Below are 25,976 nucleotides of genomic sequence, written 5' to 3'. Positions count from 1 at the left end.
TTGGGAATATGTGAAAAAAACGATCGTTTATGTAAATTATATACTAAATACTGTTGGTATGAAAGCTGACGATGTAAAAGTCTTTGATCAATTTTGTAACTTTCAGAGATATACTTAAATGCTGGTAATTTAACAGATGGTGAACAGATATCTAGCTATATTTGGGGTAAATACTTTTCTGAATCAAGAAAGAGTTACTGAAAATTGCTGAGTTGTTTTTCTCATTGGTTAGCCGTAATGCTAGCGTTGAAAGAGTTTCCTCTTATTAATAACAGTGGATAAAGAAAAGGAGTAGATTATCCATAGAAACAATTAAAAGTATTGCAGGTGTGCAGTATAATTTTCAGGAATACTCATGTTGTGATTTTTATGATTTCCTTTTGAAAAATAAATAAATGTTGGTGGAGATAGGAGCATCAAAGAAATATTATACAGCAGTAAATGAAAGCAAATCCAATTAAACATGTGTAATTTGTATAAAAAAAAAATACATCGTTTGTGAATCAGTATAGCGTTGTAAGTTTATTACAGTAATATAGTATACCATATATATATATGGTATACTATATTACTGTAATAAACTTACAACGCTACACTGATTCACAAACGATGTATTTTTTTATACAAATTACACATAATTATACAAGAGCTTTAAGAAATATTCATAAATTTTATATTTCTTTCTTAAACCTGGCATTATGAACAAAAATCATTGTTTGAACGGTAAGAGTGCGCACAAAACTTTATTTAAGTAAAAGAATATATATAAATATATATAAATAAAAGATCTCGTGTAATGAAAAATCTTTATAGCCTATGTTAAATCAAAGCTCTGAATCCATACTAGTTGCATGCACTTCTGCTCTCTATTAACTAAATAAAGTAAAATAAAATAAATGAAAAAAGGTCAGTTCACTGTTATATAAGACCATACGAAAGTGATGAGAAAACTATAAGTTACTTCTAGATTAAATATGTTTGCAAAATACTTTATTCAATATAAAGCAATGATGTATAAAATGAGTGTGTCTGTCTATATATTCTTCAGAAAAAAAAGTCATTGAAACAAGCTTAACAAAATGTTTTTCTTTTCTTTTTCCTTCCTTTCCGTTTTTAATTTCTTTTCTTTCTTTTTCTTTTTTTGAAAGCGTATATTTTTATAACACCTATATAGTGTTACAATGTAAGGAAGAAAATGGACTTTCCTTTTTTCATCAACGAATGAAAGATCAATTATGCAAATCAATTGTTTGCCACTTCAAACGACAAGAAAAATTGTTTCTTATGCTGACAAAGAAGTTAATAACAACTAAGATAGGAAGGAAAGGAGATGCATATGAAAGAAAAATGCCTTTTGTATAAGCTATTGTAACCAATTGTTCTGGAGACACTTAAACATTATCCAGTGAACAACTTTTACGCAACAGCCATCAGTAGCTCATAGGTACAACACAATGATTGAATAGGTTTCCACAGAAATATCATTCCATTCTTAACACCTAAACACAAGGATTTAACAAAAGCAGTTGAAAATGATCCAAGAGCATTGCCAGAACGAACTTAAAAAGAATGGAGAGATGGTGAGGGAAGGGTAACTCTGATTATTCCTCCATGTAAAAGTAAATCTTTTATCCGCACTTTCTCTTTCTCCCAAAAATTCGCAAAATATCATCTATCTATGATTTACGTTTCCCGAGATATGGCCCTTTATTTTTCCCAAAATTCGAACTTTTTGGGCCAATATCTGAGAAACGGTGGCTGGCTAGCTAGTGGCCAGTTGGCTAGCTGGCACCGGCCACTATTTGGTACCAAAATGTTCACCATCCTCTTAGATATTTATCAACATCAATATGAACTCCCTATGATTTACGGTTCCCAAAATATGGCACCTTAAATCTCCGGAAATCGGCCATTTTTTGGCCAATATCTCGGGAACGGAAAATTCCATTTTCTCAGATAGTTTTTGATACTCTATCGAATAAAGGGCTCAAAATTGAAGAAATCGCAAATAACACACACACACACACACACATACATACATACATACCCATGCACACAGACAGACATAGAGAATTCAGTAACGAACCTTCCAAATTCGTTGAAAATAGTGCAGATATCAACGTTTTTCAGCCACAAAACTTAAAATTTATGTAGCTTTCATTTGCTGAGGGAGAGGAAGGTAGGCATGTATCCAATTCAAACCTAATCACTTTTCTTTAAACTAATGTACATTAAGCGCTAAAAACTTCTTGTTAGTCAGTTTTAATATTTAATTCACAAACTACACTATATGATCCATTATGCCTGCAGTGAATATTGATTTACGTTTATTTAAATTTAATGCCGCAAAATGCTATGTAAAGTATATTAGTATCGACCATGACCAAATTCTATTTTATTAGTTTAAAACGGAAAAAACAAATCTGCAAAGATAATATAGCTTTATACGTCAATCAATATATCCCACTACAGTAAACAAAACACATAGCTCAGTTATGTTAATTAGATTTGATAGATTTCTCACAGAGAGAAAAAAGAAAGATTTTACTATTTTAGGTGGATAAACGGAAGATTTACAGAATTTATATAACACACACACACACACACACACACACACACACACACACACACACACACACACACACACATATATATATATATATATATATATATATATATATATATATATATATATATATATATATACATTTATATATATATATATACATTTATATATAGCCTATATATATATATATATATACTGGGAAAATTGAAAACTAGGTCAGTTTCAATAAAAGCAAGCGAGCTTTGTTTCACAGTGTAAAACCACAGTAGACTTCTAAGCTATGGTAATTGAATACTCAAAGTAGTACGAGGGTCACTACGAAAGTTTTGAGGTACGCATTGTTGTGGCGCAGTATTTGAATTCTAACAATTGCGTTCGGTAGTGGTAGAGCGAAGAAGCGAAGCAAGTTTCAACTCGTCTCGCTTATCGGCATGCCCGTATCGCCTTCACTTGTTTGTTGATGTGAGCAGTATTCGGCTGTCTAGAATGGAGCTCGAAAGGGAACTCGAGCAATGATCCTTTACGATTTCAAAAGTGATTTGAACGAGACACAAAGCCTTGACCGTTTGCAGGGGGCATTTGGGGACCTTGGTCCTTCCCGTGCTACAATTTTTCGGCGGTTTGGTGAATTCAGAAGAGGCCAGAGATCACTTAGGCCTACCGCTCACTGGCAACATTTTGTCGGGCAACTATCTTGTCGCTCTGGCTAAATGCATTGAGTCTTATGGGAGTCCGCTCACTGAGGCGACAGCGACAGAAAAGTTGCCGAGGTGTCGCCAAGCAGGGCGACAGCAGGGCAACATCTCGGCGACGGAACAGTTGCGCAACACTTAAAAATGCATTGAGTCTTATGGGAGTCCGCTCACTGAGGCGACGGCGACAGAAAAGTTGCCGAGGTACCGCCAAGTAGAAAGATAAAAAATAAATGTTTTCTACAAGTTTTTTTCGCGTAACAGTTCGTTCCGTGTGTAGCGCGTGAAAAGAAGTGTTCGCAATACAAACTAACACATTCTTTGATTAGTGACTAGCATGTCTTTAATTAGTGATAAAGACTATGAAAAATTAATTGAGGAAATAGAGAAACCCCCAGCGTTAAAGAAGAAATATATATAAAGAAGAAATATATATATATATAAAGAAGAAATTATTGAAGGAAGTGTGTTTTGCTGTTGTAAGAAACTAGAATGAACTTTCCATCCAAGAAAAAACAACACAGATAGGTACACTCATGTCCAAAATTATTGTCTATAAATATGTATTTTGTAGGAATATAATTTGATAACGAATTTGCCCGGTATTTCTTATAATGTTAATAGTATGTGTATAATCAGCAAATACATGTATGTGGAAAATTTCATGTCAGAAGAGTAAGAACAATAAAACGAAAATAAATCTTTATTGTCCATTTAGCAACATTTTGTTTTACTCATTCTAATTTTCGTATTTATAATTCTTTCCTATGAAATTTACCACAAATATACATTTCCCGATTATACACATAGTATCAGTATTAAAAGTACCCTCCAAAATCATTATCAAATTATATTCTTACAAGAAGACAGTTATAGATATGCGACAATCATTTTGGACATGAGCGTACATTAATCGATAATGACATATCGCTGTCATACTACACAATACTACTTTCATTAATTTCCCACAACTAGAAAAATAGAGATAAAATTATCATTATCAATTTTCTTTCCATTTCAAATATAAAAAAGAAAAAATGGTACAGTATAAAAGTAGCCGATTTTAAAAAGTGAAGAATACACAGGAAGAACGAAGAAAGCCAATTTTTATATTATGGCTATACGTAGAACATCTGAGAGTACAGTTACGGTACAGTGTTGTCGGATTGCCGCTTTTGTTAGTTTCGTTCTGTTAGTTATTTCCAGTCGTTTTATAGTTTCGTTATTCTTGTTATCTTTTGATTCGAATAATTGTTCCTGTTCGCATTAGCTTACATAATGCTGTTATTTTTGTCACTCATTGACGTTCAGGGACGTCATTTAGGGGGGGGGGCAGGAGGTGCAATTGCTCCCTAAGAGTTTGAGAAATACATATACTTTAATCAATTGTCTACTAATATATTAGTATAAAACGTGAAAGTCTTATGTCGGTGGTGCTCTTGCCCCCCTCAAGTGAAGTCTGAAATAACGCCCCTGTTGACGCTACCTTCAAAAGTTTATTTAAATTTATTTATTTAACCATTGAAATGAGCGGTAGTTTTTTTTTTTTTTTAATGTCCGAAACCAGCGATTATGTGAACTGTTCCGGTTGCCGATTATGTAAATTGTGATATCAAATGCTCGTCGCCAGTGAGCGAGGGTATGGCAACAAAACTGTTTTGTCTCCTTGAAGTTGCTGACTGCAGGCGACAGCGACGAGATAGTTGCGCAACTGTTTTGTCGCCAGTGAGCGGTAGGCCTTAAAGATGAAGAGAGAGCTGGATGTCCGGCAACAGCTGTGTCAGATGAAAACATTGCAATAACTACTGGTTGCAATAGAGGAATAAGATCAAAGATAGAACCTGTTCCTTGAACACTGAATTCATATAAGAAACTTTCTATGCCTTAACTGTTTTTGTTCTATGGTAATAAAGGTTGAAACCGGAAATCGTTAATTTGAATCTATTCCGGTTTAAATAGATGGTTAAGGGACGAGATAATGTTAGAACGTACTTTTGGGAAATCGATTGCAAAAAAATCTCAACTCGATATCTCTGTAGTGAAACTTAAATTAAAATCAGTATAGTGTTGGTTCTAGAAATAATAGTGATATTTACATATTTAATTGAACAGATAATTTTTTTTAAAAAGAACATTCTTTTTTGCTTAGCATCCCATTATTATGCTCGAAGGTTAAGGTAGACGAGGATGAGATAATATACGAAATGGTGGATTGAAGAAAGTGGAAGAAAGCGGGCGAATCTCGAGAAAACCTACGGAAGCGGTGTTTGTCCACCACAAAGGCAACTTGTTACGAGCTGGGATCGAATTGAAACCCCATGCACCAAAGGTGTGCGCTCTACCACTAAGTCACTGTGCCCCCTAATTGGTTAGTTAATTGATTGGAAGGTTTAATGCGAATGTTGGCAAACAGGCTATTTGTCTCGGTCAAGATGAGACCAGTGGCTTGAACGCTGCTTACACCCTACGAGTAGTGCCAACCTTAAAAGTAAATGTAAGTACATATTGGGAACCAAATCTAAAGTATCATATAAAATCAATTACGTTTCTGCTTGATGTATAGGATCATCGAATCATAAGGAATATTTTGTCATTCTCCATTACATCTTCCTATGCAGTACGTTTTCTCATTACTCCCTATAGGGCTATTATTTCTAAGTTTTCTATCCTCCTCTTTTTTTCCCTTATTGCAAAGATCTTCCCGGCTGCGTCTGCCTCAATTGATAATTCGATATTTAAATTTTCGTATATATTTACTCTCTTTCTTTTCTTTCATTGTGTTGTGCAGCTACTTTTTTTTATTCCCTTTTATTTTCTTCAACATTTCTTTTTAACTCATGGCGTTTTAGCTATGTTTCCTTCGTGATTCTTTACTACTTCTACCTCAGCTTAATACTTGCAAAGTTTTTGAAGATATGCTTTCACTACCTTTCAGTCTCATGTCCATGTGCTAACAGAGCGAGCATGATGGCGGGAAAGTGTATACTTCTAATCATACGAGATGCCAGAAACACTAAGCAGCACGCAATTGCGAACAAATATTCCATACCTTTTGTTTTCTTTCCAGTGATTTTAATAGTTTAAACACGCGTCCAGGAAGTCGTATCTTGAAATTAAATTTCAACACGAACTGTTCAAATAAAACAATGGGCTATATTTTTTTTCTCGCATGGTTCCGAAGACTGCTTTATTTTGGGTGCAAACACACTTCTCTACGGAATTAATATAGGTAGATGCTTCTGACAATTTCACTGGAACTATTAGAATGTGCTGTGGGAAATGGCAGGAGATTTGTTCTTCAAACTGAGCACAAGATCTTAAGATTTTCAGTACGCTTACCCTGCCTTTTAAAAATTTTAGCGAACTAATTAAAGACAATGGAAAACGTCAAAAATTGAGAAACTGAGCCAGATACTGTCTGTAAAGTGCTATTAAACCAACTAATAATTAACTCTATCTGACATTTTCTTATAGGCCATGTACTTACGGTCTATGACTTTATAATTGTCAGACACTTTAAATTTCTACACTGTACGAAGGATCTTGAAAACAACTATTATTTCAATAGTATTTTGTAGGTACTATTTGACGCACTTTCTGTATTTTTAATTATCTTTCTTTTCTTTAAATTATTCATTATTTTTATTTATTTATTAATTTATTAATAGAGATGAGTGTAGCAAGGAGGCTTTAAAATTTGAACCAGGTAGAAGCAGTATCCTTAGATGAACAATAATTTAAGTGGAAACTATAGAAAAATGAATTGTCGCAATAATATGATGCTTCATAGATATTCTCCTATGGATCAATACAGCAAAGAAAAATATTTGAAGTGAGTGATATAGATATGTATTTTTAGATAAACTTATTTATAAGCCGTCTTAAACCGATTTGAAGCCCCTGCTCCAACTACTAGCAAGTAAGATGTAAACATAATAATAATAATAATAATAATAATAATAATAATAATAATAATAATAATAATAATAATAATAATAATAATAATAATAATAATAATAATATTCTGCCATTATTGGCAGATCACTTGCTGCAACAGAGAAGCTTCCATGCTCCACGGTCTTCAACTAACCTCTTCGTCTTCACGTACAATTTTTCTGTTTTTCAAATCGTTTTTTAATTGTAGTCTCCTTCGCCCCCTCCCTCTCTTTCCTGCCACCATACCCTCTAGCACAGAGCACAAATTTCAAAGTCAGACGCACTCGCCAATTATGATCGCCAGTATCTCTCACGTAAAATCACGAGATCACACCGCGGCCTTTAGTTTGACAAAGAAATAGGCCTACTTCACATTCCGTATTTTCTCTCACTCAGTGACAATTATTTTCGTGCGAAACAGAAACTGCGCGGCCCTGTGAGTTTAGGCAGAAACCATTCCTACTGAACACTGCCAGCTGTAAATTTCTAGTCGCCAATGGTGACCTGACGACCAGAAATTTTGCGCCCTACTCTAGCACGCCCCTCATGATATAATTCCTTCTTACCCAATGTCCGAACCAGTTTCTCTTCCTCTTCTTGTTAATATCTAATTTTTTCTCCCTCACCATTTCCAGCACCCTTTCATTCGTTTTCCAACCTTATATATAAGTCGTCTTAAACAGATTTCAAGCCTCCGCTGCTACTACTAACAAGTAAGGGGTAATTTATATGGTATATACTGATCTGAGTGTATATGCGCGGATTAGTAGGACTTTATTCTTAATTCTCATTTTATAACCTACTAGCAGCAATTACTCGCTTCTCTGGGTTAAATTAAAAAAAAAAACAACATAGTAATATGTTCCGTTAGTCAGTCACTTTATACTATTACTAAAACGCTCTTTGATATGTCATTTTCGATGATTTTTATATACCCCCCTTTCCCTATGTTGCGAGGCACGGTATCTGAAGAGTCATTGTTCATCTCAGAGACTCTGAAAACTATGAATTGGACACTGATATTGATCATTTCAATCATTTTTATATATCTCCTCCTCCCCTAAGCTGCGGGGCTGAATTTGGATTTAAACGGCATCAGAAGTATTACTGTTCATCTTAGCGACCCTGAAAACTATGGATTCGACACTAATATCGGTCATTTTTGATCATTTTTAAATGTCTCTCCCCTCCCCCATTTTAAGTTACACTGTCAAAGTGATATGGCATAAACCATCTCAGGTTTAAACTTCATCTAAGTAGTAAATTTGATCGATGTCGGTCAGGTGGTTCAAGAGATATTAAGTTTTATGTATTTTTATATGTCTCCCATTCCTATCCTCGTCCCCTAAGTTCTTCAGTCAAAGTGAAATGATAAAAAGCATCTCGGGCCCGAACATCATGTATGTTAAAAATTACATCGAGATTAATCGTTTGGTTCAAGAGCTATTAAGTTTTATTTATTTTTAACTCGTCCCTGCCCCTCCCCTAAGTTCTATCGTAAAAGTAATATGATAAAAATCACCCCAGGTCCAAACCTCATCTATGTTGAAAATTGGGTTAAGATCGGTCGGGTGTTTTTAGCGTGATAAAGTCACAAAGACAGTCACTTCTATTTTTATTTTTTTAAACATATATTTCCCCTCTCCCCCTCCCATACGTTGCACCATAAAAGTGAAATGATGAAAAAATTCCAGACCTGAACCTTATCTATGTTGAAAGTTTGATCGAGATCGATCGGGTGGTTCAAGAATTATTAACTCACGAACATAGTCACTTTAACTTATATACAGTATATTCTTTTGTGTATATCTCCCCCTTCCCTATGTTGCTCTGTCAAAGTGAAATGATAAAAACATTCCAGGCACGAACCTCATCTAGGTTGAAAGTTTGATCGAAATCGGTCGTTTAATTCAAGAGTTATTAAGTTTTATTTATTTTTTTATAATTTTCCCTCCTCCTCCTCCCCTAAGTTCTACCATCAAAGTGAATATCTAAAGATAATCCCAGGCCAGAACCGCATCTACGTCAAAAATTTGATGGAGATCGGCCGGGCGGTTCAAGAGATTAAGAGTCACAAACATAATCACTTTCAATTTTATAATATAGATTGTTAGATAAAAAAGTATATTCTGGGCACCACATTCGTATCAACACTTCTTGTATCATGTTATGCTTCCTGCAGTTATTGCTGAAATATTTTTGTATTTATTAAATACGAGCAAAATTATGTATTCGAAAAACTACGTTCGAAGGAAACTCAGCCTTAAAAGTAATATATATATATATATATATATATATATATATATATATATATATATATATATATATATATATATATATATATATATATATATATATATATATATATATATATATATATATATATAGTTTTCTGGGCCTTTTAATTACAATTGTCTATCATGTATTAGTGTTATTTATGAAACATTTGTTTATGATATAACAACAAAATTGTATGAGACATATTTGAGGTAATTAATAATAATAATAATAATAATAATAATAATAATAATAATAATAATAATAATAATAATAATAATAATAATAATATAAAGAAACTATGTTGTAAATATTTTTGTGACAAGCAAATTGCACAACACTATAGAATAATGATATACGAAACAAAATCATCGAGTCATTTTTTGAGAAAAAATAACCTGCAAGAATAAAATATTCCTTGTTATTTTGTTCAGGGCAAATGAGTTATGCCATATTGTTAAGTTGTTAATAAAATTCTACTAATGAAACATGAATAAAGGAACCTCAGGGCCCCCATTCCTTGTGGGTTTGTTTCGAGACAAATAAGTTATGCCATATTCTCAGGTTATTAAAGAAATATTTATTTCCGAAATATGAACAAAATCACCTTTGTCTCTTTTTTTTAAGAAAATGATACGGAAAATAAACCACCCCTTATGGATTTTTTTTTTTTTTTTTTGTGAGAAAACGACCTATGCCATATTATGAAGTTGTGTGAAATATGAACGAAATTATAAGAGCAGTTTTTTTTTTTTTTGAGAAAATTGAAAATTTTAATTTTCATTCTTCAATAAACTACCCTTAGTTTTAGGGATAGAAAGAAAATTTTAAACAAATAACACCTAGAGAATCTAATAAAAACTTGAAGTTTTAGATTTTGTCTCGATACGTTGAACGGTATGATCTCTAGGCAAGTGAATATCTTTACATCAGGACTAACTGACAGACGAGCGAACAGACAGACATACATCCAAAAATCCGTTGTCATGTAGAGGCCATCAAATGTATAAATCCGTTGTGAAATTTCGAATTTGATTTCTTCACGATCACCAAACTTTCTTCTCTCCTATCTTCAGTTAGAAGTAAAAATGTTAAAAATAGAGTAAAATCGAAAAAAAAAAATAAGACCACTCTCAGCCAGTTATGAATAGAGGCTAATAAAATAGCGATTGTGTGCATCCAGTTAGGTAAATGAGAGTAACAAAGTTGATTATGATAATTCAGTAATTTATCAATCATGTAGACTGGCCACTGGCCACTGACTCGCCTCAAGCCTTCGTCCCGTAAGTACATTGATACAGAAATAGATTCTGCTTTCATGTAGTACGTTCCATTTATGACTCTTTTATATAGACATGTTACGACTTTCTCGATAATTTATCAGTAAAACTAGCTTCAAACAGACATTAAATAATAATAATAATAATAATAATAATAATAAAAACTTACTTCCCATAGGAGATTAGTTATACACTACTGTATTCTTAATTTTGTCAACTGTTTTTCGTTACCACACACATCAAAATGTACCATCTGCGGGTGTGAACAGAGAGCATTAAAAAATATTTAAATTTTGTTACAATTTAGCTCTGGTTTAGTCGCATTGTTAGCGTGCGCGACCTCGGTCCGCAAGATCCATGGTTCTATTCTCGCTGAAAGCATTGAAATTACCTGGTATTGACCCGCATCATTAGGCAATTGGAGAGCTACCTGAATAAAGAGGTACTGAACTCCGATACAGAAGGCCAGAATTAGTAGCACTTGGGAACAAATGAGCTAGCTACTTATCACCTAGTTGAACGTGAGTAATCTGGTTGGCCGTAGTCGTTTATGGCTGTACCGTCAGGAACTTTAATTTAGTATTTCTTAGCAAATTTCATCAGTATTTCAATACTGTATAACTAAAGAAAACCGAAAAAGAATGTCTCACCTGCAATTCACCTCACCTCTGAGCACTGAAATAAAATACTAAACTTCATGTCATAAGAGCCCATGAACTCTGGCCGACCATACAGCCAACATTTCAGCCGGTGACGCCACATGATGCTAACTATTAACTCCCTGTAACTATTAACTCCCTGTAACCTCCCTTAGGACACGTACTTTTTGAAAAATCCTTTCTTGTACATTCCAACCTGATAGTATATCCTGATAGTAGGAGCATGTGTATGTATATATGAGGCGCATTTCTTCGTTACAGTGATTAAGTGATTATAATGCTCTCCAAATTCTCTCTCTCTCTCTCTCTCTCTCTATATATATATATATATATATATATATATATATATATATATATATATATATATATATATACTAGCAGCGTTCACCCCGCTTCGCTGCGGTCACCCCGGAACGCAATAAACTTTGTTACTTAGATAATTTTTACTTTTTCGCTTTCAAGTGATATGATAAAAACCATAGAAGATTGCAGTAAATCTTAACATTATATCGCCTGTCATTTATGTTAACCCGCCCCGCTTCGCTGCGGTCATCCCGGTGCTGGCATATTGTAAAAGTGTCTGTAAAAATAAGCAAATCAATTAAAAAATTTTAAACAGAAGATTCAAGCTATTTTCCGCTGTATATCGCCTGTCATTTATGTTAACCCGCCGAGTGACACGGTCATGCGGGTTGCATATAAATACGTTTATTTTTACCTATGATGAACTAATAACAAAGGATTTGTACGTTATGGACACTTGAATGGTCAATTATCTCAAGACACTGGTAATTAAAAATTAAAGTTATATGATAAAAACCATCTAGGGTCCAAATCCTAATAACCCCCCAAAAATGAAAGAAATTGGTTCAGCCGTATTAGCGTGATGAGCGGACAAAATTTTGTACGTTCTCTTTTATATATATATATATATATATATCTGGCATACCACTGGTCATTATTGTACTAATTTGGAGAATGTGTTCTACTTATAACAAAATATGTATCAAACACAAAGAAATTGACATCTGCAATATGAACTCTATGTTTAAGAAAACTGTTGTAAATATGTGAACGCTCTACCACTGAGCCACCGCGGCCCTCGTATTACAATGTGTTCACGTAGTTTAGAATTGTTTTCCTTTCACATCTGTACTATTATATAAAGTGACTCACTTATGAAGATAAAGGACATACTACTATAGTTGGAAAGATAAAATTTGGACAGGAAACTCCCTTGTCATGAAAACAGTCATACAAGAAAGGATTTTTCAAAAAGTACGTGTCCTAAGGGAGGTTACAGGGAGTTAATAGTTTTGAACATTCAAAATATCAATTGTGTGTCGCATCATTCCAAAAACCTGACTTTTAACCCACCCACCGATATAAATGACAACTTTTTTTTTCTGTCAGATAATCTCTTTCGTCACTTTCTCTTTCAGCCTTGCATTCCTGTGTATAGATAGCGTTAATTTATTCAGTTTGTTTTTATCAAGTCAAAATGTCTTCTACGTCAAAGAATAGAATTTTTCTTTTGATAATTTAAGAGAAAGTTAAAATGTGTATTTAAAAAGTACTGAAATTGAACTCACTCTTTAGAAAAATTACTGTTTGTGACCAGGGGTAAAAATGGATCTGAAAAGGTAGGGGGGAAGGGGTATGTAGCGGTATGACATCACGCCGTTCCCTCTGTCTATCTTTGCCCATTGTAATGTTTTAGGAACTGGGGGAACGCTGTACATATTTTGTCGAGGGAGGGTGACGGCCTCCACGGCGTTCCCTCTTACTTTTACCTCTGTTTGTGACATAATATAGTTACAGTGTACATTAAAAGAAATTGGTTCCCTTTCTTCTTAAGAAATAAGGCAATTTTCAATATCTAAGTTCTAATTAATATTGTTCAGTCAAACCATGTTAATCTGTGTGATATGTTGGAAATTTTGTTTCAACTATTGGAAGCATTTATTTTTGGATTGTCTATGTGATATGTTATTTTAATCAAATACTACTCAGTTAGGCAGTAAGCCGTTTATAAAGAGAAATTGCATTGCAGTAATTAGAATCTAATTAACACTAATGCAAAATACTGTATATTGATTGTAAGGTAAACATGTTATAAACGCTAAAATATATATGCATCTAACGTAAACAAAGCTACATAGTATATCTTTGATCAGGGATAATCCAATAATATACGTTATTAGCAGAAGCCTCCGTTCTCCATACGAGGAGAATAAAGTTTAATGAATACTCTATATGTGTGGCTGGAGCTCACTTCGTGCTTTACCGGCAAACTGCCTGTCTGCAGGAGCGAGTGATAAAAGATGGCGCGGCAGGAGTTCGATTCGTTCTCAACTCTCTAAACCTAAGAACACCTTATTAAAAATAAATAAATTAATAAATACATAAAAAGTTGAAACATGTTTATTTTAAATGAAAAGTCTAAATACCAACTTCTCTAAATCTGAGGAATTTAGAAATACTAGCTGAACCTACGCTGTCTACACAGCACATCATTCACATATGACAGGGATCTCCTTGTCGTTCATCACATCTGTACATGTCCTTTTACAGACACAGGTGAAGAATCGGAGTTTCTATTTCATGTATGATCAGTGTTTTCTTTCTTTTTGCATACAGTATATAATAAGCAAGTATATTACACACACAATTAATTATAATGTCACGGATATACCATATGGGGTTCATTGGTCAAAACACTCCAAATAATAAAGATTCATTTCCGACTGGAGAAATGGTTATCCTTCGGTTTTCATTATCATTTGGCCATGAAACAAACGCCGGAGAGATACACTAACCCCATATACAAATGTTTGGTGTTGGAATGTATAACTCGTAGGAATTGATGCCTTACTCTTACAATTTCAATACTTCCAGTGTACCCCTAAAAATGTAATAAAGAAATAGCGGCTATTTTTTTAAAAACTATCCAATTGGAACTGAACAATGTACACAAAATTTGCAATCGATCAATAAAAACGACATCTTTCTATAGAATCTATGGTTTCCGAAAACTCACTGATGACAGGATTAGCCACAAACATATAGACTTTTCTTGACCACAAACATATAAACCTAACATTTTTATATATAGATAGACATTTTAGCAAATCACCTCCATCTCTTTTTCTTCACTTCTACAGTAGGTGAAGTATTAAAAAAGCTGAAACACGTGTTTAAATATTTTAAATGAAAAGTCTAAATATCAAATTTAATCTATCTTAACCTTAAGGAACTTCTAGATAAACATCTTAATATAATAATTGCATTTTCCAAATTTTCCTTCTTCCACGTCGAATGTCCAAAATCCTTCCTTAGTAAAAACTTTAATTTACGAGTATGAGTCCTATGCGCTGTCCAAATTTCAAGTTTTAGCTTAAAAAGTTTGGTCTAGGCGTTAATCAGTCAGTCAGGACTTCTTCTTTTATATAGACAGATTAAACTATAGACTGTAAAATTCCATTTAGTTGGGTTAATGAGTTTTGGGCTAATCCGGATATACCTAGGTACAGAAACCAGAATAATTGGGGAAATTATCACAAAGGGTTATTTTGTTAGTAAAGATGGCTCGTGAAGAGTCACAGTGATACGTTTTTTCATGTTCAAACTAGATTTCTGGACTCTCTCTCTCTCTCTTTTTTGTATTCTGACTGTCTTTTCTTTCATGTACAATTTTACATGCCGTGGTGTAGATACTGTTTGGCATCTGTAGCCACTATTTTCTAATATACCAACGTCGGGACTCAAACGAGGGCTTACACGTACTGGAGGTGTGCCTCATAGCCGCTTTTAACATACATTCCTTTCATGCATTCGTATGTAACTTGTTTGTGTGTTGTAGAACATTACCTTCATATGTTCACTTTCCAGCGTAGATAAATTAAACACGTCCAGATAAGCAAGTGTACTATTTCTGTTTATTGTTCCCACTTAATTTGGTTGTTACCATTTACATTCACTTTAACTAACATTTGCACTGTGAAGGAAGTAAACCAAAAATCGAATTTTGGTTTTGAAATTCGAAACCGAAAATCGTTTCTTTTTATAACCGAACACCGAAAATCGGTTTTGAAAATCGAAAATTGAAAATCAGTATTAGGAACTGAAAATAGAAAACCAACTTTAAAAAGTGAAAATCAGTTTTGAAAACCGAAAACCGAAAATAGATTTTTTTGAAATTTCAATTTTAAAAATATCCAGTTTCGGTTTTCCGAAAAATCTATGTGGTCACCATTAATTTTTACGAACTACTCGTTCATTTATTGCAATAAGTTCGCATTACAGAAGTTTTCTATCTTCTTTATATTATTATTATTATTATTATTATTATTATTATTATTATTATTATTTAGCAAATGTATTTTTGTAAATTTCTTGATATCGACCTGTCGACCCGGATGATTGAGTTCAGAATTGGAATCATATTATAACATTACTTCAAAGACATAGAATTTTCTTGGGCTAAATGACTACTATGTGTGGGTCCGGGTGGCATTGTTGGTCTCGGATACGAACCTACTTTACCTAACAAGTGCAGTTTCGTATAGACTTCATGATCAAAAGGGACGTTGAACTCAGATCAATCAATCAATCAATCAATCAAAGTGACATACGTTGTATACTCAACAGATCGAAATATAATGGAATGGTATTGGCCCAAATTGGCATACTTTTTCTTTCTTTCATCTTTTTCTTAAAAGCTGATATTGAACGGTAATATTAGCCCTATATGACATTGAAAAAATTTACCCGATAAACATTTAGTGTACACTCCTTTGGCGCGAGAGACTCGTGTTCAATCTCTGTTGGAAGCTTATGTGGTTCGGATCGCACCTTAAGCTGTAAGTTTATGTCTCATATAATGTCGCTACTGGAAGAAACCGTAAACTCCAACAACCAATCAAAATTTATCAGAATGGAAGATAAGTTGCATAATAAAAGTCTCTATACTAATGGACGAGTTAGGCCACCAAATATAACGATCTTTATTCTTAAGACAATGACTATTTGTCTACTAAATTTGGTTTAGATCTGGCCAATAATTACCGAGAAATAAAGTACTACACACACACACACACACACATATCTATATCTATATCTATATCTATCTATCTATATATATATATATATATATATATATATATATATATATACCTGGAGTGAATTTATAAGCTTACGCATGCTTACGCCGAGAGTTAATAATAATTAAAGAGGTTAATATACCATAGCAGATAGAAGCAAATAGTATAATTGTAAGAAAAATTTGCTTAGTCACTATACAACACGTTAGTCGAAAATTAGTGATGCTAACACGAAAGACTAACGAACACTGAGAATAAAAATTGTAGGTGGCGTACTTAAAAAGATAGGTTACATGCGTAATTCCTGTAGTTTTTGGACTTAACGTACAACAGACGTATAACTGAAAACGCATGTTTTATAATACTTTCTGTATAAATGTTCCATCTATATGTACTTTCCGTATGAAACAATGTAGGCGGTCAGGATCTCACATACAAATGGACGTATATATCATATAGCTGACGAAGGTAACATAAGTATATGCATGTGATATACAAAAAACTGTTAGATGTCAGATATCCTGCAACGGCATGATGTAACATCTAAGGGCAGTGCCTATGTAGCATACGGATAACGTATGCTCCGTAATGATTTCTATAGTAAGCAAGAGGATACCATATATTTGTACAATATACCGCTGTCCGGAGAACGGATTTTTCTCTGTGAAAGCTGAAACTATAACTCACGTTTAGTTCGGTGATGCATGGTTAATTTACAGGAAATCAACTCGAAATCATATGTATTACAGGCATGCATAATTAATAACCATTGCAGTACATCAAAGTGACTCATTTAATACACACTAATATTAAATTAGTTAGTAAATAAAATTGTTTGTAAGGGTATTAATGCCATGAACGAAGTATGGTATTATATTTACATAAATGGTAGCTGTATTGATTGAAACAAGTTACTGGGATAAAGAGAACTGTTAGAAAGTAAACACATCATATCCAGAATAAATAAACATGTTCAAATTAATGCTTCTGGGTCTGCCTATGTTGTTTGTCTTTGGTTTGAATGTGATGATTGAATCATGTCCTTTGACTCCAATATAACTATACTCACTGTGTTGGATATTTCCAACTAACAGAAACCTTAAATCTCGGCTTTGTAAAATATAAATAAACCAATGTCACGATTAACTTCAATACCGCTACATGAATGGTGTAGGATTGGCAAATTTTAAGCTTTTAAAAACACAAGGATTTTATGAAGCTAGTTTTTGTAACTTTGAAAAAGATACAAAGAAAAAAGCCTATCTTTGATCTGCAGTAGAAGAAAGTACTAGCTAGAAAATTATATTTGACTTGCATTCTTTATAATTTTCCTTTAAAATTCTATATTATTAGGATTTAACGAAAAGAAAATTATGTTTCTTTAAGATGAGACGTATACCAAATGATAGATTTCATTCAGCTTAACAAAATAATAACAATTACAAAATAATCCTCATATGTAGTTTTCGCAAAAATTAAGAGAAACTAATGTTTTGTAAACTTCAAAGAAAGTCATTCTGTACTAACCGCGCCACCTATAAGACGAATTTCATACTGAAATACACTAATCAACCTGCAAGATGATATTATTCAGTATTGCTTAATGAGATATAATTCAAAATTATGAATTACTGTTAAAGTTTAACTTTTGTTTAATGAGATATAATTCAAAATTATAAACAATTCTAAAATTTTACTTTTGTTTAATGAGATATAATTTAAAATTATAAATAACTCTAAAATTTTAACTTTTGTTTAATGAGATATAATTCAAAATTATAAATAACTCTAAAATTTTACTTTCGATTAATGAAATATAATTCAAAATTATAAATAACTCTAAAATTTTAATTTTTGTTTACTGAGATGTAATTCGAAAGTGTAAATAACTAAAATTTTAACTTTTGATTAATGAGTTATAATTCAAAATTATGAATAACTCTAAAATTTTATCTTTTGTTTAATGAGATATAATTCAAAATTATAAATAACTCTAAAATTTTAACTTTTGTTTAATGAGATATAATTCAAAATTATAAATAACTCTAAAATTTTACTTTCGATTAATGAAATATAATTCAAAATTATAAATAACTAAAATTTTAATTTTTCTTTACTGAGATGTAATTCAAAAGTGTAAATAACTAAAATTTTAACTTTTGATTAATGAGTTATAATTCAAAATTATGAATAACTCTAAAAGTTTAATTTTCGTTTAACTAGAATATCGTGCTAAAGAAAAGATGAGACATCTATGGATTGATAGATCGCATTAAATTGAACAAAATGACAAACTTGATGTTAAATTCTCATTTGTAAAACCGACAAAATAATCTACAGCACTAAAAAGTTCAGTTGTCATTCTTATGCTGGAATAGATTAATTGTCTATGAAAGATATATACTATTAAGTAACGTATTTTAGTTATTGTTATTTTATTTTCTCAAACGTATATAATTCTAATCTAATACTAACACATATACTCTTAACAATGATACGCATACTACAGAGATATAAAGAGATATAAACTAAGATAAAGAAATATATACTAAAGAGATATAAACTATTACATTATTATAATGTGCTTTTAGCTACACTGAAGTCTCACGCTACCAGAATATAACTTTTCTTTCATTGAAACGCATTGTCATACAGTTCCCGCATTTTTAAATCAATGTGCAAAGAGAATAATTATTATCAACGTCTTTTGTTAGGAAACACAGATATAAAGCATAGTTTGATTAATCTTGTGTCATGTAAACATGGGCAAAGAGTGAATAAATGTCTAATGGGTGTAAATAGCTCATTTGCATATCTACCGTATGCCATCAATTACAAACTTTATTAGGCGTTCAGACAATTATAATTAATAATATTTAAATGCTACAGTAAATCATATTCAAATGTCAGTAGTATAGTTTTGATAGCAGAAAATCATTGCATTTAAGAATAATTAGTATCAATAACAGGTAATATTACGAGTACACTCAGCTTTAAACAAACTATAGTGATGAATAGTCAGAACACTAAAAGAAATAATTATTGAGGTGAAAAAACAAAATGTTAAGGCATCTTGAGGATACAGAACAATTATAGATACACTAGCAGAATGTCCGTTCTTCGCGCGGGCAGAATACGTTTCATTTTGGACATAAAGGACACTAAAGCTGTCACCAATCAACATAGGGACCCTAAAAACTATGAATTCGTCATTAATATCGGTCATTTTCAATTATTTTTACATGTCACCATCCCTCCTTAGAAGTACTAATAGGGGCTGAATTTGGATTTAAACGGCATCGGAAGTGTCACTGTTCATCTCAGCAAACCCTAAAACTATGTATATATATATATATATATATATATATATATATATATATATATATATATATATATATATATATATATATATATATATAATACCCTCCCTCTCTCCTTAGTGAAACGATAAAAGTGAAATCAAAGTGAACTGATAAAAAACATCCCAGACCTGAACCTCATCTATGTTGAAAATTTGATCGAGATCGGTCGTGTGGTTCAAGAGTTAATAAGTCACAAACATAGTCACTTTCGTTTTTATATATATGGATTTGTAAGCCTGGGTGAATATGATAGCACATCCTTGATCGCAGGAATACAAGTTCATGTGCTAATTGTTTATTGTGTCAGTTACCTCAGAGAGCGGGTTGTTGGTTGACCAAGATGTAGAGTCAAATTAGAAACTTGAAGAAGTTGAAAATTAGTCTGTTCTTACATTTAGGTTAGGGATAGCCCTTAGCCTGGAATTTTTCCATCTTGCTGTAGCATAATTGTATTATAAACAAATCGCGTCTTTATCACTGTCTTTGTAGTTGGACTTTTAATGCCCATAGGTAGCAAAGTACGAGAGGGCTGTTTCCTCCGTTCTTTTATATCAGAGGCGAAATCTCTTTTTCTTGGTCGAATTTGGCTTTCTGACCCATATCAAAAAAAAAGAAAAGAAAAGAAAAGAAAAAGAAAGAAAGAATGAAAAAGAGAAAGAAAACTCTTGAGCTTCTTGCATCTGTTTCAAGGGGTCACTTTGTTGTTTGTAAGTCTGCTGCCTTGCTTCCTTGAAGTTCGTTATGCATGGAAGCATTGCCTTCAAAATTACTGATTTTTGTTGGTTTTCGGCTTCTCGCCTAATATAAATTTCGAATAGTTTCTACACTATTAGAATGTTAGTCATGACATTACCCTGTTTACTTGAAAACTGACACCACTATTAGTCAAGACACGTAGCCAGAACACTAGGGCAGGGGTAGGATCATTTTTCAGGAGTTCACTTGAGTTCACCTTATATTCATACATAAATAATACCTAGAAACAATTGAAAGTTTCAAGGAGTAGTCACAAGAGAAATCCTGGCCATGCTCTACCTACAAGCCTGCCTTTAATGTGACATTAGTTTCTTTTTGTGTCCGTTTTCATTCTTTGTTTATGTTTACGTGACACTTGTCTGTCTCGTATATCAGTGTTTGAGTGATATAAGGCGTTTAATGAGATTAGATAATGCGTTGACAATAGATCACACATAAGGCAAAACATGTAATTTTCATAAACGCATTCACTGAAAATACTGACGAAGGCCACAGACAAAACTTAGCAAACTATGCTTTAAATCTATGATTAATTTCACTGCCAGTCACAGTTGACTTACAGCTATAGGAATTTGATAAGTAGTTACAGTCGCAGTTGCACCTGCGTTGTCATTTTGCAATGCAGAAGATGTTGCAATGAAAATTAACAAAAATGAAGTTTCGTTAGGTAGAAATTTAGTGTACCCAAAAAGGCCAAAATAATAGCAAAAAATTACTAGAAACTAGACTTATTTCAAAGCAAAAAAGTACTAGAAACAAACTCCGGCTCAAATTTGGTGTTGATTAGCAAAATTTGTACATACTCCATATATAAAGCTGAAAAATCCTTCATTAAAATATCTGCAAAGTAGTATGCTGCGAGATCGCATTTGGTTAGATGTGATTGGAGAAAAACAAACGAACACAGAAAATTGATCATGCTGCTAGTGACTCAAATAATTTAGCATCCTTCAGGCAAGCATTGCACCGAGTTTCAGTTCCTCAACAACCTAGTCACCAATTTTCCTGTGTTTCTGCAACATTTTTCCCGTAGAAATCTGTAATGTCCAATAGAAATGAAACAATCAATTTAAAACTATAAATTTAGTTCTTTTATTGCGGTTTCAAGGATTTTCTAAAACCAATAAGCATTAATATAAGAAACAAATGTAAATTTTAATAGCAAAAATGTTTTAAATTTATACATATTATCCTTTACTTCTCAATTTAATGTTACAGTCAACAATATTTCTTTCTACTCGATCAGGAAAACTTTAAACATAGTGGGCAGTATTCAGAGAGAATTCGTTAATGAAGCATTAGTTACGCGATTAGTTAGTGTCGTATTAACTCTGTACTAAGTAGGTTGTGTTTTTTGATATATTCAGAGTCTGCTTGGAGTTCAGCTAACAAGTTGATTTGGGTATGATTAACTAATATTATCCCAATACGTTGAGTGAGAAAAATAAATGTGGCAACTACGGAAATCAAGACGTGAACATGCATAGTCTGTAAAAATGAAAACATGAAATGTGTTCTTTGCAGTTTGACGTTACAATAAATAGTTACGAAATCAAATTATAATTAATGTAGTCATTTCTAAGGGATGTATTTAGGAGGGGAAATAAGTAGAAGTCAATTAATATTAGCGAAAATAGAAGGATTAAGTTGTAATTATAAGGGAAGATAATTTATGGATCAATTGTGTCCCAGGACAGGAAATTTTCTACTCATCTCTCACTGTTCGCTTTAAGAAATAGTTTGCTATTGTAGAGGACTCAGCTTAATTGCTGTTTCATAGTTAACTAACCCGATGAAGTGAAAGGAAAGAAAAACAGGCAATTAATTGCCATTGTATTCTCATAATGTAACATTATTGTAATTACCCCGTGACAAACCAGGGTACACCCTGCTCTAAATTAATTAGTCACATGTGATTAATTTAGTCAACTACTACGTGCTAATCAGAGATTTTGAATCAAACCCTTAGTATGGCGCTAATCATATGTTAAAACGACTCTGCATAAGACCCTTTATTTTCAAAGCATAATTCCATACTGATTATTATTTAATTTTTGGATTTATTTTCGTCTTAACTTCATATCGCTTTAATTTGATTTTATGAAATAAGGTTGCAGTAAAATTTCAAGAGGTATAGCAAACACTTTTTTCTTTTTTAAAAAAAGAAAAGAACAGAAAAATGCTTTTACTCTTAATTAAAACGTAGCTAATCAATTGTTTTATTATCTTTTCCCCCCTAGAGTGCAACTGGAGGATTTCGTCACATGGTTTCTTCTGATCAGAACTACGCGCTCATCGCTCACGATTATCAAAAGGTATTATTATTAAAACATTTTCCATTTACTTTATTAAGCAATATTTTAAATAGAGTTTTATGATCATTGTATGATAGTGCTAGAGAATTTGTGTACTTATAGCAAACTTGTGTAGTGCAAAACCATACTGAAGAAGAGATGTGAAGGGAATCAGAACCCGTGAAATTCTCAAGTGAATGACGTTTTAAACAATTTTGATATTTTGAGCAATGTGAATGATATTTTAAACGAAGTCAATGATATTTTAACTGAATGATGTTTTAAGCAAAGTGAATGATACTTTAACTGAAAGATATTTTAAGCAGTGTGAATAATATTTTAAGTGAATGATATTTTATGCAGTGTGAATGATATTTTAAATGAATATTTTAAACAATGTGAATGATATTTTAAGTGAATGGCATTTTAAGCAAAGTGAATGATATTTTAAGCAATTTTGAAGCCTCTCTGCGTATTCCTTAAAAAAATACTGGATTTTTTTAAAAAAAGAAACTCTCCTTCCGATTTTTTGTTGATATGATATTAGACTGTCCTAAACATGAAGGATAAAGAATCAACACATACTTCAATGAAGAAATGACACTACTATTTTAAGAGTCTCACAAGGAAACCGATTCAAGTGTGACACAAAATTGTGGACGAGTTAATGGGCAATCGAAGTGATTTTGTGAACAATGAATTCCATTAGAAGGAAAAACACTCGATCTCAACCGTTCCGAAGATATAGAGGGATAAGGGGAAAGCTGGTGCTCTGATATTTTGTGGATTTTCGGCTATGTTGGGACTGAATATGTTTTGAAAATTGCATTTAAACGTTAAGAAAGATGCACCAGAGCGAATAAAAGTGGTGTTGAATGTTGAGGTGAGTGGCGTAGCTTTTACCCGAGACCGGAAAAAGAACGGGATATGAGGAATAATAAACGAAATTGACACGAAGAACAAAACTGTATGATATTACTTGCTAATATATCATGTCTTCAGTTCGCAGAAAATGAGAAAAGTGATATGAAAATGTATTAATTATATTACCAAAGGATCAGACCTTATTATGTGAACAAAAATACAAGGTTACATATTCTGTGCAAAAGAGCTTTGGAAAAACAAATCAAATAGTATGAAACATAAGCACATACAGTTACAACGTTAGTACTACAGTGTGTAGTTGTGTGACATACATTAAAACGGAACGGAATAAAATAAACAAAAATAGTATCTTCCACTTAAAAAATGAAAATCTGTACGCCTGATATACTGTATATAACATAAAATTGTTGCATGTAAACAACAGTGATGTCATAAAGTAAAGTAGTTTCCCATACAGTCGTACGTAAGAACATACTTTGTGAAACGATACAAAGTTTAAATGCTAGATCAATGGAAAGTTCGGACAGTCACCATTTTGTACATTTTTAATCTTATTTGACCTGGCGATGCTCTTATTCGATTCAGCGTACCAAAAAACCTATACACCTTACACGCCTATTTCAGGCAACAATGGAACTCTGTTAATGTCGCCTTCCTCCTCCAAAACCTTCTTCCCCTAGAATTTATATAGACTCTTCGGCTTTGTAATCCTCATGTTTAAGACGACGTATTATTAAAGTTTTGTGGATGAAGGAATTCTTCATTTTTAAAAGTCTCTTTTGCTTGTACTATTGCTACATATTCAAAAATTCGCAAAATATTGGAGCACCAGCCTACCCCTTATTCATCTATATCCCCGGAACGGTTGAGATCGAGGTTTTTTTTTCCTCTAATGGGTTTAATTGTTCACAAAAACACTTCGTTTGCGCATAAACTCGTCCACAATTTCCTGTCACATTTGAATTGGTTTCTTCGTCAGTAAACTTCCCTTTTTTTATATTAATCGTAAACCAATATTAACATTTGAAAAACAGCGTCGTACAGCGTAACTAGTACTAAAAGCAGAGTAATAAATTGAATTGGACACTTATTTTCAGCTGATAAATGTTAAGTTGATATCAATGAAATGTCGACTTCGACGTCTCGTGGGAAACTCACTTCAGCAACACAACACAGGGATGGGCTGTGGTCACAGATCTAATTTCATTCTGTACACGTCCAGGAAACAGGCTGGTTACCCAGAAATCAGAAGGCAGTGTGTTGTTAAACAGGGGCGTTGACCCGTAGGTAACACATGATTGGGAATGATATTGTTTTACGAATTTACAGTGGGATACTCTGCACAGAAACTGATAAAAATAAAGATTAACAGTACATTTAGACGTGACTGAATACACTATTTGCACTTGGTGTATCAAATTTCGTTCCGGTGACACAGTGTTGCAAAATGAACCCCATGAACAGTGAACAATATAGTGCTTAGATGAACTTTTCAGGAACACCATGAAAGCGGACCCTCGTTAAAGTGTTCGTGTAATATTGCAAACAAGTTAGGCATACACCATAGCATTGTCGTTCGGCGCTCCCATGCAATCGGTTTAAAGTTGAAGTCATGGATACCACATAAGCTGACACCGACCAACAAAAATCGCCGTCTGGTGGTGTGCAACGAAGTAAACAGTGTAAGGAATAGATGAAAAATGAATCTACCACAACAATCGTAAACGATCAGGCAATGGTTGGATCCTGATCAACATCCAGGTGCTTTTCCTAAACCATCCTTTAAATCACAGAAAGTGTTTTTACCAGTGTAGTGATCTATTGTGAGAGTGACCCACCATGCCTTTCTCAGGCGAGGTGAAACTATCAATGGGGGATCGTTATAGTGCTGAACTTCATGAAATGCGTCAAAAACTTCTCCTCAAGTACCCAACAATGGTCAAGAGACATGAAATCCTCATGTTGCACGACACTGCTCTCCCACACATAGCGCAAAGGATGGTGCAACCTCTCCATGATTTGCTCTTCATCACTTACCATATTTCCCAATATCTCTCCCACTGAGTACCATCTCTTCCTGCATCTCGATAACTTCTTGAAAGGAAAGATCTTCCCTGATGATCGAGCGGTGCAATGTGCGGTTGCGGACTTTCTCGCATTGACGACT

General features: G+C 33.0%; 1 protein-coding gene across 2 annotated transcripts in view; it reads left to right on the top strand.

Moving 5' to 3' along the window:
* The window catches only part of LOC145674435 (venom dipeptidyl peptidase 4-like), a 306,212-nt gene that overhangs the window by 175,190 nt on the left and 105,046 nt on the right, over positions 1-25,976 (top strand). For both annotated transcript variants that reach the window (XM_081744492.1, XM_081744501.1), the window contains exon 4: positions 22,871-22,945. In XM_081744492.1, the coding sequence (XP_081600618.1) occupies positions 22,871-22,945 (75 nt within the window). The remainder of the gene's footprint in view (positions 1-22,870; positions 22,946-25,976) is intronic.

This window comes from Thermobia domestica, chromosome 2 (genome assembly GCF_964235325.1).
Source record: "Thermobia domestica chromosome 2, izTheDome1.hap1.1, whole genome shotgun sequence".
NCBI classification, from domain to species: Eukaryota; Metazoa; Arthropoda; class Insecta; order Zygentoma; family Lepismatidae; genus Thermobia; species Thermobia domestica.
This window is presented reverse-complemented; position numbering and strand designations above follow the sequence as displayed.